The 18,596-nt window shown below is 35.1% G+C and overlaps 1 protein-coding gene across 1 annotated transcript in view; it reads right to left on the reverse strand.

Annotated features, from left to right (window-relative positions):
- Nucleotides 1-18,596, reverse strand: part of LOC145241425 (LETM1 domain-containing protein 1-like) — a 415,771-nt gene that overhangs the window by 2,509 nt on the left and 394,666 nt on the right. Inside the window, exon 9 of the mRNA XM_080104372.1 lies at nt 6,453-6,615. Coding sequence (XP_079960498.1) covers nt 6,518-6,615 — 98 coding nt within the window. The 3' untranslated portion in view covers nt 6,453-6,517. The remainder of the gene's footprint in view (nt 1-6,452; nt 6,616-18,596) is intronic.

The raw sequence follows: 18,596 nt of genomic DNA on the forward strand, positions 1-18,596 counted from the left end.
TTTTGGCTTGTCAGAACATGATTGAGTTTTGGAAAAGAAAAAAAAACAGGAATATCAATGTTTGGTGCATTTAAATCAATAACCCGATATCTTCAGACAGCCTGATCTGGTAGCGTCAGAAAAAAAAAAAATATTAAGATTTGTTGCAACTGAGGTAAGTATCAATAATTTCGAATTCAGTAACCACATAAAAATATTTATTAAAAAAAACAAAACATTAAATCCTTTACTAACACTTGTATATTTTAGTAGGTTCTACATGAAATGATAATTTTGATTAATTCGAATACCTACACAAAACATATGCAGAAAATTTTTTTTTTTTTTTCTTACTAAAGAAAAAAAATTTAGACATTTCCATGGCCATTATTCATTCATTCTTTCGGTGTGGCCATACCATCACAGTCTCCTGTTGTGCACACATCTCCATGGCTATTACGATCTCTCTCTCAGGACCCATTATGCACTTCTGTTCAGTTCTAGGGGTGGAAGTACACTCTTTCAGTTTTTATCTTCTTTGGATTAGTTTATAGCTAGTCACATAAGGAAATGCGAAAAACATTTTTTCTTAGTAAAGAAAAAAAAAAATTTTTAAACTAAAAAAAGAACGTCATAGAATATTTTATATTTTTTTCTTTTCTTTTGACAATATTTAAACTGTTCTCTCTTCAGCTGTATCAAGCTTTCATTTTTATCAGACTTTCTCAAATGGGTCATAAACTTTAGAAATCTCTACATTCAAGATGAATTTAATCAGCTTTTGTAGTAATTTATGTAAGATTCAATAGTTTGAATTTCAGTAAATAAGCTATAATATAAAGCTGAATGTGTGTGTGTGGTCACGAAAAGGCTCCTATATGGTTGACTATTTTAAAAAGCTGATTACATGTAATGATAGAAGATGTATCGAGACACAGGAATGGGTATGTTTGATCTGGCAGAACAGTGGTTCATTAAAATTGTGGGGTCTGCGTTCGCGCCTGGTCCACAAAGTATGGGAATAAAAAATTTTAAAATTAAAAAAAAAAAAAACGTTTACAAGTGTTTTTGATATAGATGTACATAATAATACTTTGATAAGTATGTTTTAACTTAAATAGGGATGGTATAATTGTGGGGTCTGCGTTCGCGCTTGGCCTCCATAGAATGGAAATAGGCACAAACTTTAATAAAGACTTTTCATATCTATCTGCATAAGTATACTTTGATAATTATGTTTCAGTTTGAAGAAATATGGTATAATAAAATTATGGGGTGTTCGTTCGCACCTGACCTCCATAGAGTGAAAATATGTCACAAAGTTTAACAAGGTTTTTTAATATAGATCCACAGAATATTAGGATAAATGTTTCAGTGTGAACAGTTATGGTATAATAAATTATGGGGTTTATCTATTTTATTTTTACTTTCATCATATTTTGCTTTGGTTTTGATACCCCAGAATTCGAAGATATTTCTTTACAACCCTTCCTTTTCATAACCTATCATACTTTCATAAATCAGTCCATTTTCTTTAGGCTGTTTTTGAACCCAGTCAATGACAGGTACTTTTGCTAGTATATATATATATATATAAAAATAAAGTGACTTTGTCTGGTTGTGTGTCTGTCTGAGGAACGGTCTTTACCAAAATCCTCTGTCAATTTTTGGTCTACAGACTTGAAACTTGATATATAGGGGATTTGGATCCGTGGAAGAAATTCGATTTGGTTTTTAGCCAGTAAAAATAGCTGCTAAGAGGTCAAAATTGAAAAAAAATTACAACTTAGTAGGCCTAAGTCAACTAAACATGTTACTTCTCCGCATGCACAAATATACATTTATATCTTTATCAACATTAAGATTTTTGTATGGATTTCAAACAGTAACGAATAAGGCTGAAGAGCTACGAGTTTTGGTTTTGATTCTAACTGATGGCACTCAAGTCATTTTTGTTTTTACTTTTGAAATCACTAGTATATATTGGGTACAATATAATAATAATCAATAGAGTATTGACTCTATAATAATAAATACGAGGCAGCCTATTAATATTTTACAAAATCAGTAAATCTTTCAATTAAACTTGTATATTTTAATAGGTTTTTAATTTGAACTCATATACAAAACATTTTTCAAAGACTCCATACTCACTCAAATGGTGCAGGGGCAATAAAAACTGACCTAAAAAAAATGACTCGATAAACTTAATCTTTTCTCCCTTGATCGCCAATGATTACATGGTGATTTCATTTTGATCTCTGATTTCCCTCGGCACCTATTATTCATTCTTGCACCAAAAACAGGTCTACATGGACATCACCTGAAACTGTTTCACCACCAATTTTGAATAAACTGGAGGAGAAGAACTCTCATTCATTCTTTTAGTGTGGCCATACCATCACAGTCTCCTGTTGTGCACATATCTCCATGGCCATTATGATCTCTGTCAGGATCCATTATTCACTTCTGTTCAGTTCTAAGAGGGGTACTCTTTCAGTTTTTATCTTCTTTGGATTAGTTTTAGCTAGTCACATCAGGAAATGAGAAATGTGGACTTGATATTGTGTTTAAAATCCTACAGAAGAGAATAATAAACCTGCTAAAAAGTAAACCCTATAATAATGCGCTATCGAATATTGCAAAAGAAAAAAAGATCTTAACCTTTTAGTCGACTCCTCCTACAAGCCATCTAAACATTGCTTTCAGGCAGCAAACAAAGCAAGGAATATTCTATTTCTCATTTGACGCCCATTCTAGAAGCTCACTCCTGAAATATATCTCCCTCTTTATGCCTCTCTTGTCAAACCACTGTTAGAGTATGATGTCCAGGCCTCTGCTCCATGTCTAATACGCAAAATCCAGCATTTGAAAGATGCAGGGACGATAAGATCTGTCCTATGAAGGCTGATTCAAGAAACATAATCTTTTCTCTCTTGAGCGCTGGCATTGATCTCATTTTGGCATACTCCTTAATGGTCATTACGATATACTTCAAGATCTATTATTCACTAATGCACCAGAAGGAGGTCTATGTGGACACCGCAGAAAATTCTTACGCTGCTGATTTTGATTGAACCGAAAGAGAACCGCTTTCTCAATCAGGATCTCTAGATCTGGGAATAGACTTCCAAAAGAGGTAATAACGCAACGATTCAAGGTAAATTTGAACAAGTGCCGTACTATTGCATTCTCTTCTGTGTAAATTCCTACCATCCTTTCTCTACGTGACAACTGAAGCATGCTCGTTTTATTTTTGCTAAATTAATTGAATTATGTTAGTTTAACTAATTATTTTTTACTCACAAACGTGTGTGAATGGATATGTAACAGGTTTGGGCCCTAAAATTAGCTAGCGAGTAGGTTAGCTAGACAAATAGGCAGTTTGCACAGCTAAGCCAAATAGATACAAGTCGAATATGTGACAAGAATGGAATCTGTAAACAAATGACAATCGTGCTGTATAAGAGAATACAAATAATAGACAATAACAAAACTTGGCTTAATTCCAAACATCAAAGATGGCGCAATTGTGGTTTCAGAAGAGGTCAGACACACCAAAAGCCTGGTAAATTGGGATTGACAGTTTGAAACAAATAAGTATTAAATATTTGACAAGAATGAAATTTCTAAACAAATGGCAATGGCTGAATTATGGAATACAAACAATAACAGTTTGCATAGGTAAGCAAAATGAAAAATGTAAACTTGATATGGTAAACATTGGCCTCATTTTTGGAAGCGTCAAAGATAACGCAATTGTAGTTTCAAGGAAGGTCAGTTTACAGGACGAAAAACAGATTATTATATAATTAACAGGAATCATATTAGTCAAGAGCCAGGAAGTGTAGACGATCATCATGTAGTCCACAGCAGTTCTATTTTATTCAGTTAGAGAATTATTCCCTTGGCGATAGCATCGGCTCTTTTACAGTGGTGATCTTAAAAGGGTACTAAGACTTTAAGATTTAATACAAGCAAGGAGAACGTGGTATTGCGACTCCGACCACCACAGTGTCAATTGATTTGAAATACAGCAACCGTAAAAAGGTACGAATGCTTTTTGTTTATTTAAAGAACCATACCCTGAAATGTTTGCTTTTGAATTGTGTGTGTGTTTTTTTTTTAAATTATACATACGTTTTTTATGGACTGGAGTTAATAGCCTGTTTGAAAGACCTGTCTCATGCTCACACATTTATTTTAGGTGTTAAACACCCACCCACACACTTGTATTGATACGAAGTATGTTACAATGGACGCTTATTTACTCTCACAATGATCTACTTTATACATACATTAGCGGGGGTACTTGGTGTTGCCCGGGTGTGTGGAGTTGGTGCAGTAAGGAACCCCGGGTGGAGAGAGGTGTTAAAAAATAATTTAAAAAGTGGTAGTGCGGGAGAGGGGGGGGGGGATCAAACAATAGTAAGCAGCCTGGGTGGAAAGAGGTGTTAAAAAAAAAAGTGGTAGAAGGCAGGCTCGAACCCGTAACTCGAAGGAGAGAGAAAAAAAATGTAACGTCTTAGTTGATGCGTCCATAGCGAAACCGGAAATCGTAAGCGTTGAAATTAAGTGTAGTCAATCGAAAAGGAGACGATAACTTGCAAAAATGTTGACGAAAAAAGCGACCCCCCTCCTTGTAAAAAACGGCAGAGTTGATGGTGAAGGAATGAATGTTTGTGGCCAATTTTTCGATATTTGTCGTACGAAGGACCGAGCTTTAAAACAGTACTGATCTCTTGAGGATCTGTCGCGTGTGTGAAAAGTTTTTGGCAGACACACACACACACATTTTGCCTTTTATAGAATAGATTTAAAGACAAGCATTAATGCCGGTGTATATCCTGTGAAAGATGGAGCATACCTTACTAGCTGTTAAGATTGTGTATATATATGTAAAAGTGAGAATTTTTTTTTTTTACATGGTAGTCACCACTTATCAAGGCCTGGAAGCCACTCGGGGATAAGGGTTATTGCATGTACAGTAATTGTTAGTAATGGAGATTTAATAAAGTGTCTTACTCAAAGGGGCGGTTTATCAGGAATTTGTTTATGTTGGACTTGAAGACATCCAAGTTGTAGTCAGGTGAGAAACAGGCAAACGGAAGAGAGTTCCACAGATGTGCACATCTAAGAAAGAAGCTTTGTTCATGGAATCTACGTTTTGATTTAGGCATAGATAAAGAATGGGGGAAATTATTGACAGTGGTTTCAGCTAGACGAGTGTTTTTCGTGAAAGATTGGCGAGGGGGAGGACCAGAGATTGGAGCTCAGACGAGCACTTGCCATGGAAATAATGATAAAACAAAGACAGGCTTGCAACGTCTCTTCTGTGGGAGAGAGGTTTCAGGGAAGAGAAAAGGGCATTCCCCACTAGTATGTATGCGTGTGTGTGTGTGTGCGGAGAAACTTCTCAACCTATATACTCAATGAATTTTTGATTTACAGACTTGAAATTTTTAAAGATCATGTCAAGCTGGCCTAATAGATATCGTACTTGACTCACTGTCTTTGAGTTTTGGTTTCGATCTCAGCTCGAGTATATTTTTTTTGCTTACAAGAAGTTAGAATACTTGCATGCATATGTCTCAGTTCTGTATGAATTAATATATATAATATTTATGCATATTTTATGACCGGGCAGCCTGCTAGTATAAAGATAAGTACAGATTACTATGCAGTCAGCAAATTTTCATCAAGAAAATCTTGAAATTTTTTCTGATAAAAAAAAAATCTTTTTAAGAAAAGTTATTTTATTGATTCAATAATTTTTTCTAGTTTTTTTTTTTTTTTGCTTAATATGTAAAAAATATCAGGTAGAATTTCATTTAAAAATAAAAATCAGGTGTTTTATATTGTATCGATCCGCCATTCATTATTACTTTGTTAAATGGCAGACTGCCTTATTTCTCTGTTTTATGGATATTTCCGCTCTCATCAATGTCAAAATGGCAAAATACAAAAACTTATTTTTAATTAAACTAATACTTGATGTTTCCTAATGTAAGTATAGCTTAGAAGTTTCACTTGGTGTAAAATTTTCATACTCTATAATCACCTCGTTTTCTCATTTCATCTACTTGAAGTGATTAAATTGTAAGACCTACAGTGTAGTTTTAGTACATGTTTATCTAAGATTTAGAAATATATACATCCATGTTTATCTGGTATTTTAAAACACAAGAAGATACTATTTTAGTTCATGTTTATCTGATGCTTAATGTTTTAAAAGACAAAATAATGATAACTTTTTATATTATTTGGACTATGGTTCTCATCTTGTTTTTTTTTGTTTTTTTTTTTCACAACGTTTCGGTCGATGTAACCTCTGACCATTTTCAGGTCGGAGGTTACATCGACCGAAACGTTGTGGAAAAATAAAAAAAACAAAAACAAGATGAGAATCATAGTCCAAATTATTATAAATCCTCATCTCAAAAATATACATTCATCAAAATAATGATACTTGCCATTTTTAAGAAGAAAATCGTTTGCGTCATTCTTGCCACCGGCTCTTCTCTCACTCTCTGTCTTTTCATCCTGACTGAAGACTCCGGCCTGAGAGTTGTCGGTTTGTCGGCTTATTGTAAGCCAGAAAGATAGGTAGATGGAGTAATAAAGAAAGACTGTTCTCTGAAAAAAGAAAGAAAGAAAGAAATAAGAGAAAGCAAAGAGATCGATATTAGTATTAACATTCATTTCAATACTTCAAAGGCCAGCAATGACCGAGATCTTTCTGATTCTTTCTCTTCTGATCTTGCGCACGTGGTGCAATGGGGAAAAAGGTGGCTTGTTAATTTTAATGCAGCTAAAACCAAACTTCTCTCTTTTCATCATAATCGTTCTGACCCCTATCAGGCCCCAAATTGAAATGAATGGCTCCTGTCTTGGAGAAGCACCATGTCTTGAATAGCTTCTAGGACTGACCTTTATTCCTGAGCTGAAATGGAACACATATATCAAATCTGTTGCCAAGAGTGCTGGAAAAATGGTTAGACTATTCTGCTGCTTTAGAACATATCTCACTGCCGATGCAATCCTCTGTCTGTATGAGAGCCAAGTATGTCCTAAAATGGAGTACTGCTACCACATCTGAGCAAGAGCTGTTCGATCCGCCCTATCCTGCCTTGATAAAGTGCAAAACTGGCTCCGAAACCTAGAGGCCGATGCACTTTTTTTCTCCCTACAGCCTCTTTTCCACAGAAGAGACGTTGCAAACCTATCTTTACTCTATTGTTATTTTCATGGTAAGTGCTCGACTGAGCTCCAATAAACCTTTGTATGCTTCACACTATTTCCTTTCCTTGTTATGATTATATGCATTTCATTTTGTATGTCCAATACTAGTATGTACGGCATAATCACATTGACAGACTGGTTCCCATTAGATCACCAAAGTTAAGCAACATTAAGCCTGATCAGTACTAAAATGGGTGAGCATTTGTGAATTGTATGTGCTCTCTGCTTATCTCGGCATTTTTTCCAGTTGTCCTGGACCTCTCCTTGCTACTGAGAAAAGTCTGGAAACTTATTGAAAACTCCTCGTATATAATTATCATTATCATGGCGGTCACTCAAATCGAGTTTTCAGGAGTTTTATCCATATCTTCTCATATGAGATGACAGTCCTACTTGAGAATTGTACATCTTATTGAAATTCGGACATATGAGGTGCCTTTAATAAGTTTCCAGACTTTTTTCATATGGGCACTTTTATTGATACATAAAGCTCTAGTCCCCTTTGAAGTAATCTCCTCCGGCTGCAATGCACTTGTTGTACTGTTCCAACAACTTCTGGAAGGCCTTATGGAAGTCTTCTTGTATGAGCATGTCAATGATCGTCGTCTCTGCCTCTTTCATCCCCTCAATTGTCTCATAACGACAGCCTCTAAGGTTTTTCTTGGGCTTAGGGAATAACCAAAAGTTACAGGGGGCAAGGTATGGGCTAAAGTGTCCTCAAGGTCAGATTGCATTTTTGAAATTCAACAGCTGTGACATTCGGGTTTTAGTAGGGTGTATTCCAATTCCTGCTGTAGCTATTCATTTGAACCTGCAATAAAAATTGGTCAATCATCTCATAAGATGTATAGCAATAAGATAGTGAATTTCCAAGAGTCTATGACAATCCCTTATCCCTGAGTGGCTTCCGGGCCTTGATAAGTGGTGACCACCGCGTAAAAAAAACAAAAAAACAAACCAATTTTAAATGCCATTACAAAAAGGTCTGGAAACTTATTGAAGGCACTTTGTATATTATTGTTTGCCAATTGCACACTATTCTTGCGGCTCTCAGCTTTCCAGCATGATGACACTGTTCATCTTTGAATTTAACTCTACAGCATACGGATTCGGTTCATTTTCAGCGTATTATATATATAACAGAGTGTTGTGGTGGCACACATTCATTTGCATATGTGGATAGTAAATAATAATAATAATAATAATAATAATAATAAATAGGAAGACTCAGTTAGTCTGAGTGTGTGTTCACCAGAAGCCACCGAAGGTCGCCGAGAGTAGATATGTTTCTCCAGCAAAGACTCTCTTATTTGACACCATTATGTAAATATCCTGTAAATATACCTTTTCCTAATACGCTTCTTATTTGATCTACCTTTGGTTGTTGAGTCGTCATTTGTATTGCTTTCTACGTTACTTGTTTCAACCTGCAAACTTAACGCAGAGAAAGTTTATTTTTTTTATAGAAATCGATGTTAACAGAAAATTCGAAAAATTAAAACTGATTTAAAGAATTTCATGGTGCCATTCAAATTTTCCATCCAATCTGGAGTTACTACTAGTATTCGATTATAAATTTATATCGTCACTTACTAGGGATGCAATTAAAATAAACCTTTATACCAAGATAAAACAACATTTTTCCACATAAGTAATATTTTACAAAGCATACAATGATGGTTATAAGTGTGTGTGTGTGTGTGTGTGTTATGGTCGTGGAGGCTTAGCATTTACACTAGATATCCATAAACAGTAAAGATGACGTTTTATCATTTCTTTTTAATTTCTAAAATGAAGTAAAAATGATAATATGAGATGCTTCATTAAGCGCAAAAGTACACCACCATTCTTATTACTTCCCGGGCAACACCAGAGTGCAAGTAAGAATATGTAGAATAATGCTATCATATGTAGATCAATAAACTCTAAAATAGCTCTCCGAGAGGGGAGAATACAGCAGACTGGTTTTATTACAGGTACTTTATTATATTGTCTGAACAAAATAGACAAGCACCTGTTAGTGATGTCTTAGGGGATCAGAAATCTCCTTTAGTGCAGTCACGTGGAATTTACTGCTTTTTTTCTTTTTTAACACAGGAATCACCACTTATCAAGGCCCGGAGGACACTCGAGGATAAGGGTTAATGGGTATACATTAGTCAATGTGATTCTAGCATAGTAAACATAAGTACTGGAAATTTTGTAAATTGGATTACTTAGAGGGACGGTTCATCAAGAACTTGTTTACATTGGACTTGAAGACAATCAGATTGTAGTCAGCTGGAAAACAGGCAAACGGAAGAAAATTCCACAGGTGTGCTGTTCTAAGAAAGAAACTTTGTTCATGGAATCTGTATTTAGGTTTAGGCACAGATAAAGAGTGTGGGAAATTATTGATAGTGGTTTTGGCTAAACGACTGTTTTTCGTGAAAGTTTGGCAAGGGGGGGGGGACCAAAGATTGAAGCTCAGACGAGCACTTGCCATGAAAATAACGATAAAACCGAGACAGTCTCGCAATGTCTCTTCTGTGGGAAAGAGGCTGCAGGGAAGAGAAAAGGGCCCCCCCTCCCAAAGGGCCCCCCCTCCCACTAAGCTACAAAGTCTATTTTGAACTCTGTCAAGGCAGGATTAGCTGCTTCTAGCAGCTAATCCTGCCCAGATGTGGCAACAGTACTCCATCATTAGCCGTACCTGGCTTTTATATAGGTAGAGAATTCTTTAATCCAAACCATGAAAGGCAAGAAGGGGTTAGTAGCAGTCGACTAAAACCAATTGGATAATGGGGTTTCTCTATATATAGAGAGAGAGGTAGGTCCAAAAGTAAGGCCTCCTATTTTTTAACTCAAAAACTAAAACGCTGAAAAGCTACAAAGATAATTTTATTTTAACCATTTAAACGAGCGACCTTTTGTATTCAAGAATTTATTTTTCTACATAGTCACCACCATTCTCAATTTACTTTTGCCAGCCCCTTTTGATGCCTGGGGCATACGAGTCCTAAGTACGTTTTGTCACTCACATCTGTCATCACTCTGAAACCCATCTCCTAACTGTGCTGATATCAACTGCATTGGCTTCGGAAACATTCAACAGGCACTGGTGAATGTTGATTGGTTCAATTTTTTTTTTCTGCATACAGGAATTCAATGATGCATCTCTGCTTCTGATGCATGTCTATGGCGGGGGTTGGTTTCTTAAAGAGTCTCGCACTGCCAATATCTACAACAGATAGATGAAACTTTCAGGTCATGATTGCATAAGTTTAGTCATCATAACAATGCAATTTGCAATCTCCTCTGATCTATTCAGGCGGAATATAAAAGATAGGAGGCATTACTTTTGGGACGTCCCTCGTATTCCCTTTCAATGTCCAGTGTTTTGAAAATCTATGTTCACCAATACCTTTAGACATGTTAACTAATATTGGAAGAAAATTGAAACAAACATTAAAGAGAGGAGAGGAAGTGGTGATGTGTTTAATGGTGTGGATTGAGGGTTTTGTTTTCCTGATTCAAGTTGTTTTGTGGCTTTTGTATCATTTACACTAATTGCTGGAGGGGGGGGGGTCTTGAGTGTAGAGTCATTCTTGAAAGAGAAAAATGAAGTTGTCCCCAAGCAAAAAAAAAAAAAAATGACAGCATAAATCCAGTCAGAGAAGTTTTTCCAAGTAAAGAATAAGTCCAGTCCAAATCAGCAGAATTTAACTCCCTTCTCATATCAAGATGGAAAGCTATCACTAAAGAATTGAAAGAAATTCGGTATAGTTTATAAACTGATTCCGGCATCTGATTGGTCGGTTCATATCACCCATGGTTATAAATAGAATCACCCAAATCTTTGTCGTCATACCCTTCTAGTATGCCAAAAAATATTGGACGCACACTCTTTTTTGATATGTGAAAGCCCTTTATTTTATTTCAGAGTTCAAAAATTTAACAAAAATAATAAATAAAATGTGTGTGTGTTAAAAGAAAAAAAGCCATTTTAGTTTCAATTTTATTTTAAGAGTTAAAAAAAAAAAAAAAATGTGTGCAAAAAAAAAAAAAAATGTGTGCAAAAAAAAAAAAAAGAATTCAGAATTTCCATATTGAGCTTTCTTTATCCGCTTGGGAGTTTAGATTAACAGTACTATACAATCTGTAATCCTACGCCATTTCAGTATTTTATTATATATCAAATAATTAGCTCAGTGGAAGGCTCTGTAATAGAATATCATACACTTCCTCTTTCCTGTGAACTTACTAATACAAAGAACTATATATAGCGAGCACTGTATTCACTACTATCTTACTCCAGAGATGAGTAATGGCTTATTATATTTTAAAGCCTTTGATAAATGTTAGTACTGCCAGTGTTTCTCATCTTTCAAGTCGAGTGGCTCTTGGCCTTCATAACTGGTGACTCAACAAAAAAATAATAATAATTTTGTTTTAAAGAGTATTTATTTTCATGAAACCGAGAGGGGTGTTCACTTCGCTATTATATCTTTATTGTAAAATGAACACTGACTTTATACCTGGTGTGATTGTAATTTCCGATTTTCTACATAAAAGCATCAGAAATAACATCCTATATTTTAAAGGGACGATTTCAGCTACACCGTCTATAAAGTCCATGTACATTGTATAATAAAAGTATGAGAAAAAAAATGTGACTTACCTCCTCAATATTTGTAATAAAATATCATTCTCCATATTTCCTAAGTGGACTTACAAATACAAAGAATTATATACAGTGAGCACCACATTCGCTGCTATCTTGGAGATTAGTAAAGTAATAAAGTCTATTTATTTCATGTTGCATATCCTACATTCCCCCTTTCTACTCTATCATTTATTTTAATGGAGGTGCTCAACTAAGCTCAAATCTTTGGTTAATCCTTGTAAGGCATTCACAGCAAGAACTCGTTTTGTTACCACATTGAAAAAATACTTTTCCTTTTCTCTCTTTATATGCCTACCATAAGGTGGAATTTCCACGAACAGAGCTTCTTTGCAAGGGCTTCTTATCTGTAGAACATTACTGTATGATTGCTTCCCTGCTGATTGCAACTTCGTCATCTTCAAATCCAATATCAATAAATTCTTGCTAAAAAAGTGCCCTATAATTAATAGTCAGCCTTTAATCAATGTTAGTACTGCCATAGTACTCCTCATCTTTTGACTCAAGTGGCTCTTGGCCTTCATAACTGGTGACTCAACAGTAAAAGAAATAACTTTATTTTAAAGAGTATTTATTTTCATGAAACCGAGAGGGGTGTTCACTTCGCTATTATATCTTTATTGTAAAATGAACACTAACTTTATACCCAGTGTAACTGAAATTCCTAATTTTCTATAAAAGCAGCAGAAACAAATGTCTATATTCCATAGGGACGATTTCAGCTACAACGTCTATAAAGACGATGTTCATTTTAAATGAAAGTATGATAAGAAAAAAAGTTATCTCCCCCCCCCAAAAAAAAAACTTGTAATAGAATATCCTACACTCCATTTTTCCTACGTACACTTAGTAATAAAAAGAACGATGTATAGTGAACACTGTATTCACTGCTATCTTTCGTTGGAGATGAATAAGTTTCAGTCTGTCTATCTATTCATTCTACTCTGTATTGCAATCAAACCTTTCTTCATTCTACTGAAGTCAATCCATGTCGGTGATGGTCTGAACTTTGTACCAAATTTAAAAACATTCTATCTCAACACTTTCTATTTATGCCTAATTACACGTAAAAGCAGAATTTATCAAATTATCAAGTTTTATTGTATGTTTTAATATGGAAGAGTTGTGCTACCAATTCAGTATGACAGACTGATTTATCTCCCTTGCTTTTCTTGAAATCTGCCATTGCAAAAATAGAAAACGTTGGATCGCTAGTGTCTATGATTTTCGGAGAAAAATAGATCTAGCACATCTATCAGATCGTTGTTCGTAATTGTTAGAATTTGTACTAATTTTGACATGTCATGTAAGTACGTGACAGTGTTTTTTTTTTTATCTGAAATGCATTTGTTTGAAATTCTGTTATACTGCAAAAGCACCAAATATCCTATACACCCTCTTTCCTATGTAGACTTACTAATACAAAGAACGATATACAGTGAGCACTGTATTCACTTCTATCTTGCTTTGGATATTACTAATGCCTTACTATTTTTTTATTATCTATTCACTGTACTTTTTACTTAGCCTTTCTTCATTCTATGGAAGTCAATCCATGCCAGTGATGGGATGTTTTTAAACATGGCACAAAGCTCAGACCATCTCAAATCAGCACTTTTTATTCATGTCTGTTTCATATTTCAAGGTCAAAGCTAATACTCATGGAGATTTAGTATCTGGCTGTATGAAGCCAAACCAATACTATTACAATGCTCAACTCAAGGGCAGAGGTAATAGTGTAGCATCTGTTCTGTTGCCATGAGACAATCCTCCCAAGCATTACCTCCTTGTTTTTATTAGTAACATTTTTGGCACAGAGAATTTGTTGATAAATTTGCTTGAAGAATCTGTTGAGTTTTATGACTGTGGTAATGAAAAGTATGTTTGGATAATTCATTTCTATTTCAGATACGTAAATTTAGTTGAAAGCACTCGAATCATTTTTGTCTCTTCACTCATGACAAAGTCATTAACTCATAATATTAGTAGAAGCAACATTTCTTTTTTCTTTTCATCAGCTTGGCATTTTGGCTACTGAAAAAAAAAATGTTGTGTTATCTGTTCTGATGCTACACAAATTCGATTTTGTTCTGTTCTCGAGCAGTGAAGAAGACTAAGGCATTTTTTTTTGTTTTTGTTCCAATCCAGAGATCCTCTTTTCGGAGAGCTGGATATTTTCCAGATTAAAAAAAAAATGACCTTGTGTTTAACTTGATTCTTGGCAGGGAGGTGGGGTAAGTAAATAGAAACAAAAATAAACGACAACAGTTCACAATATACCAAAATTGACTAAAGAGCAAAAATATCCGTTTCCTCGTATTCAACCATAATAGTGCTAGGTTCTAGTGTCACTGTTCCTTGCAGCGAGCACATGTTGTCCGTGGCTGTTTATTCCTCTGTCTCTCTGCACGTTACCACAGGTTAATTTTAACATATCTCACAATATGATCATGTTCATATTTTCCATTGTTGTAATAGAATATCCTAAAAGCCCTCTTTACCATGTGGACTTACTAATACCAAAAACTATATACAGTGAGCACTGCATTCACTGCTATCTTGCTTCAGAGATGAGGACTACCTTAGTGATTTCAGTCTACATATTTTTGTATTATCTATTGCAATTCTTTAATCTTTCTATTATCATATTAGTTGTCCTTTCACTCGAGTAATGACCTTATATATTGTAAACCCTTTTCAAGAATAAAACAGGTACATATCAACAAATGTGAAATACCCTCCTTCATCTCTGTGTTTCCCTCTCATGAAAGAGAAAAGAATGGAAATGGTTGTGTCTTTCTCTCAAAACGAAAATATATTAGTTCAAGGAAAGGTGTTTTAATACAATATCCTACACCCTCTATTTCTATGTGGACTTAATAATACAGAGAACTATATACAGTGAGCACTTTATTCACTGCTATCTTGCTTCAGAGATTAATAATGTCCTACTGATCTCTGTCTATACATTGTTGTACTCTCTGTTACAGTACATCTTTCTTTAGTCATTCTATTATTATAACATAATTGTTGTAATAGGCTATCCTACATTCCCCATTTTATATGTGGGTTTACTAAAGCAGAGACCTATATACAGTGAACACTGCATTCACTGCTATCTTGTTCAGGGATCAATAATGTCTTAATGATCTTTGTTTAGCCATGCATTCTATTCTCTATTGCAAACTAGCCTGGGTGCCCGACGTTGCCCGTGTGTTTGGAGGTGTGTGTTGAGCAAAAAAAAAAAAAAAAAAAAGTGGTAGTAGGCAGGCAGGCTCGAACTCATGACACAGAGGTGGAAAAGAAAGTGAAAGAAAATCTGACGTCTTACTCCTACTCCATGACGTGACCAGAAGTTTGGAATGTTGAAATTAGGCATAGTCAATCCAACCGATACGATGACTTGCAAAAATGGCTCTCAAAAAATCGACCCCTCCTTGTAGAAAACAGCCCAGTTGAGGGTGGAGGAATGTATGTTTTTGGCCAACTTTTCGATATTTGTTATCCGAGACGTCGAGCTTCAAACTGATACCAATCCCGTGAAAATCTGTTGCCTCTGTCAAAAGTTTTAGGCAGACATACATACATACGTACATACATTTAAACAGACAGGTGAGATTTATATTATAGACTTGCGGGGTAGTACCCGGCGTTGCCCGAGTGTTTGGAGGTGTGTGTGGTCGGTCGGAGTTGGGGGGGGGGTGTTAATGAAAACCTAAGAATAAGCGAAGTAAAAAAGAAAACAGAAAAACGAACGTTAAAACTTAAGCGGGGGGGGGGGAGGGTACCCGGGCGGTGTGTGTGTGGGGTAATGAAAACATCGAAAAAAAAAAAAAACTAAAAAAAAAACTAACCTAAGGCAAACAACGATATTAAATGCAAAAATCGAAAAAACAAAAACAAAAAAGAAACGAACGTTAAAACTGCTTTAAAAAATCTGAAAAATACCCCCCCCCCCCCAAAAAAAAAACATGTGAAAAATGGCTTAAATAAGTCTGTTTCAATATTAAAATTTAAAAAATCGGTGGGTACCCGGGTGTTTTTGGGTGCGTGTGGTCGGTTGGTGGTGGGAGTGTTAATGAAAACCTAAGAATAAGCGAAGTAAAAAAAAAAACAGAAAAACGAACGTTACATGAAAAATGGCTTAAATGACACTGCTTCAATATTAAAATTTTAAAAATCGAAAAAAATAAAAATCTCACACCACGATTCGAACCCAAAATGTTTAGATAATGAACCAACGATTTAACCAACTGACCTAACACGACACACATGAAATTATGTCAGTTCTTCAAATATTTAAACTAAATGAGGTCATGACGTCGTCTGACGCATGCGTAGAACTGATCTCGTCATGAGAGGACGGTTTTTGCTGATCCCCTACCCCCATGTAGAAAAGTGTTGATTTCAGGGGGGAAAAATTAACGTTTTTCGATATTTGTCGGGCGAAGGATGGGGCTTTCATATGAGACCAAGTTTGTGAATTTTTGTTCAGTCTGTCGAAAGATTTTAGCAGACACTCAAACATACACACATACATACATTTTCGCTTTTATATATATAGATAAACCTTTCTCTCTCTATTCTAGTATTGAGTTGGTTGTGCCTTCTAATCGAGTAACAATCTTGATAAAAGACAAAGGAAAACTTGCATCTGATATTTACAATGTTTCTCTACCATAATATAACCCTTTTCAAGCATACAACAGCCATCACCCCCACCCAGACCTCACACACCGAAAAACACTCGGGCAACGCTGGGTACCCCTCGCTAGTACTTTCATAAATCAGAGTCCATTTTCTGTAGGCTGTTTTTGAACCCAATCAACGACGGGTACTCTTGCTGGTCTACATATATAAAAGCGAAAATGTGTGTGTGTGCGCACTTTTGGTGTATGTCCGGCAAAGGTTTTTTTGGGGGGCGCGCTTGATCGGGTCACTCCTTCTTAAAACTTTTTATATACTATCTAAATCATAATATCTATGAGTTACGAATGGGGGTTGCGTCTATCTTTAATTTGCCCGACTTTTACGCGCTATTTTCGAGATTTTTTTCGATCACTGCGTCTTCGTTTTGCTTTTCAATATAAAAAAGCAAAATTGTGAAAACGAATTTGTGTTCTCAGCCCTATGTGCCAAGACGTCCAGAAAGCAAGTAAGGTTTGATCAATGCCGGGGGAAAAAACCCGTCATATCAGACAATTGCTATTGCTATACATTTGGCGGGGGAAACAAACAAATAAGTTGTGTGATGTTTGACCTTATCAAATTCTCGCACCTAAACGTTTACTTAAAACAGTTTTCACTTCCTCTCCCTTCGTGGCCGAGCTGGTTAGGTGTCAGGGTTTTTTTCCCTTTCTTTTCCACCTTTGCGTTAAGGCTTCGGGTTCGAGCCTACCTTCCTACCAAAACTTTTTTTTTCTTTTACACCTCCAAACACCCAGCCAAGGTTTTTTTTTCAAACAGTGTTGTTTTGATCTACCCACCAAACACACACACACACACACACACCTCCAAACACCCGAGCAATGCCGCTAGTATACAATAAACACAAATCTGGACCATGGATACAACAGCAGGTTCATTGAATTGAGCCAAAGTCAAAAAGTAAAAAAAAAAAAATGAAGATGCCCTTAACCTTTAATTGTCCTCTATACAAAAATGAGTCATATTTTTGATCTATGCAAGTTCTTGTGGCTAAGCTTGCATATTTTTAAAAATGTCTTTGCAAATGTTACTCAATTGTGAAAATTTAAAGATAAAGTTGAACATTTTTGATGAAAGTCAGAGGGTCACGGCTGCCATTTAAAGAATTCTGGTGATATTTTACATGAATTGAAATCGACCTGTGTACCAAATTTGACATAAATTTCTTTTAGTAATGATCTGATCCGTATAGATATGTATGATAATATGAAACTCAACTTCTAAAAGAATCAACATATCCATAGCAATGGCAGAAACCTTAAAAAAAACACCTTCACTCTATTTATGGAAGCTCTGCTGAGTTTCAGAATCACAAAGGAAGAAAAGAAATTTATTTTACAAACGTCTAAATAGAAAGAGTTAGTAACATGTTTTGAAAGCATTATTTTGTAAGGTTGAATTTGAAAATTTTAGAAAACCCAAAATAATGCTGTATAATGTTTTTTAGTGAATGAAAAATCATATTTTTAATAAGAGGTTAAAGTAGTTTGCTGGAAGCATTCTTTAATGTGTATATAAAAGAAATTTAAGGAAGAACAATGCAGAGATGTAACGGATAGACCCACATTGAAGCAACTTAAGATATAAGGGGGTATCAGCCGTGCAATTTTACTTTATTGAATCAATACGTGTGTATATATATATATATATATATCTATATATAAATCTCACCTATCTGTTTAAATATATGTATGTATGTATGTATGTATGCCTAAAACTTTCGGCAGTGGTGACAAATTTCACAAGATCAGTATCATTTTGAAGCTCGACCCTTTGGACAACAAATATCGAAAAATTGGCCATAAACATTAATTCCTTCCTAAATAAATAAAGACGAAACGTTGATGAACACATAACACGGTTTGTTCCTTTTTATTTCTCTATTTTTTCGGAATACTATTTCCATTATTTTCATCATATATATATATATATATATATATATATATATATATATATATATATATATATATGCCTGTGTGCCAGAAAGTTTTCAGCCTAAATTCTA

Source organism: Euprymna scolopes, chromosome 20 (assembly GCF_053919585.1).
Source record: "Euprymna scolopes isolate OS-2025 chromosome 20, ASM5391958v1, whole genome shotgun sequence".
Taxonomy (NCBI): domain Eukaryota; kingdom Metazoa; phylum Mollusca; class Cephalopoda; order Sepiida; family Sepiolidae; genus Euprymna; species Euprymna scolopes.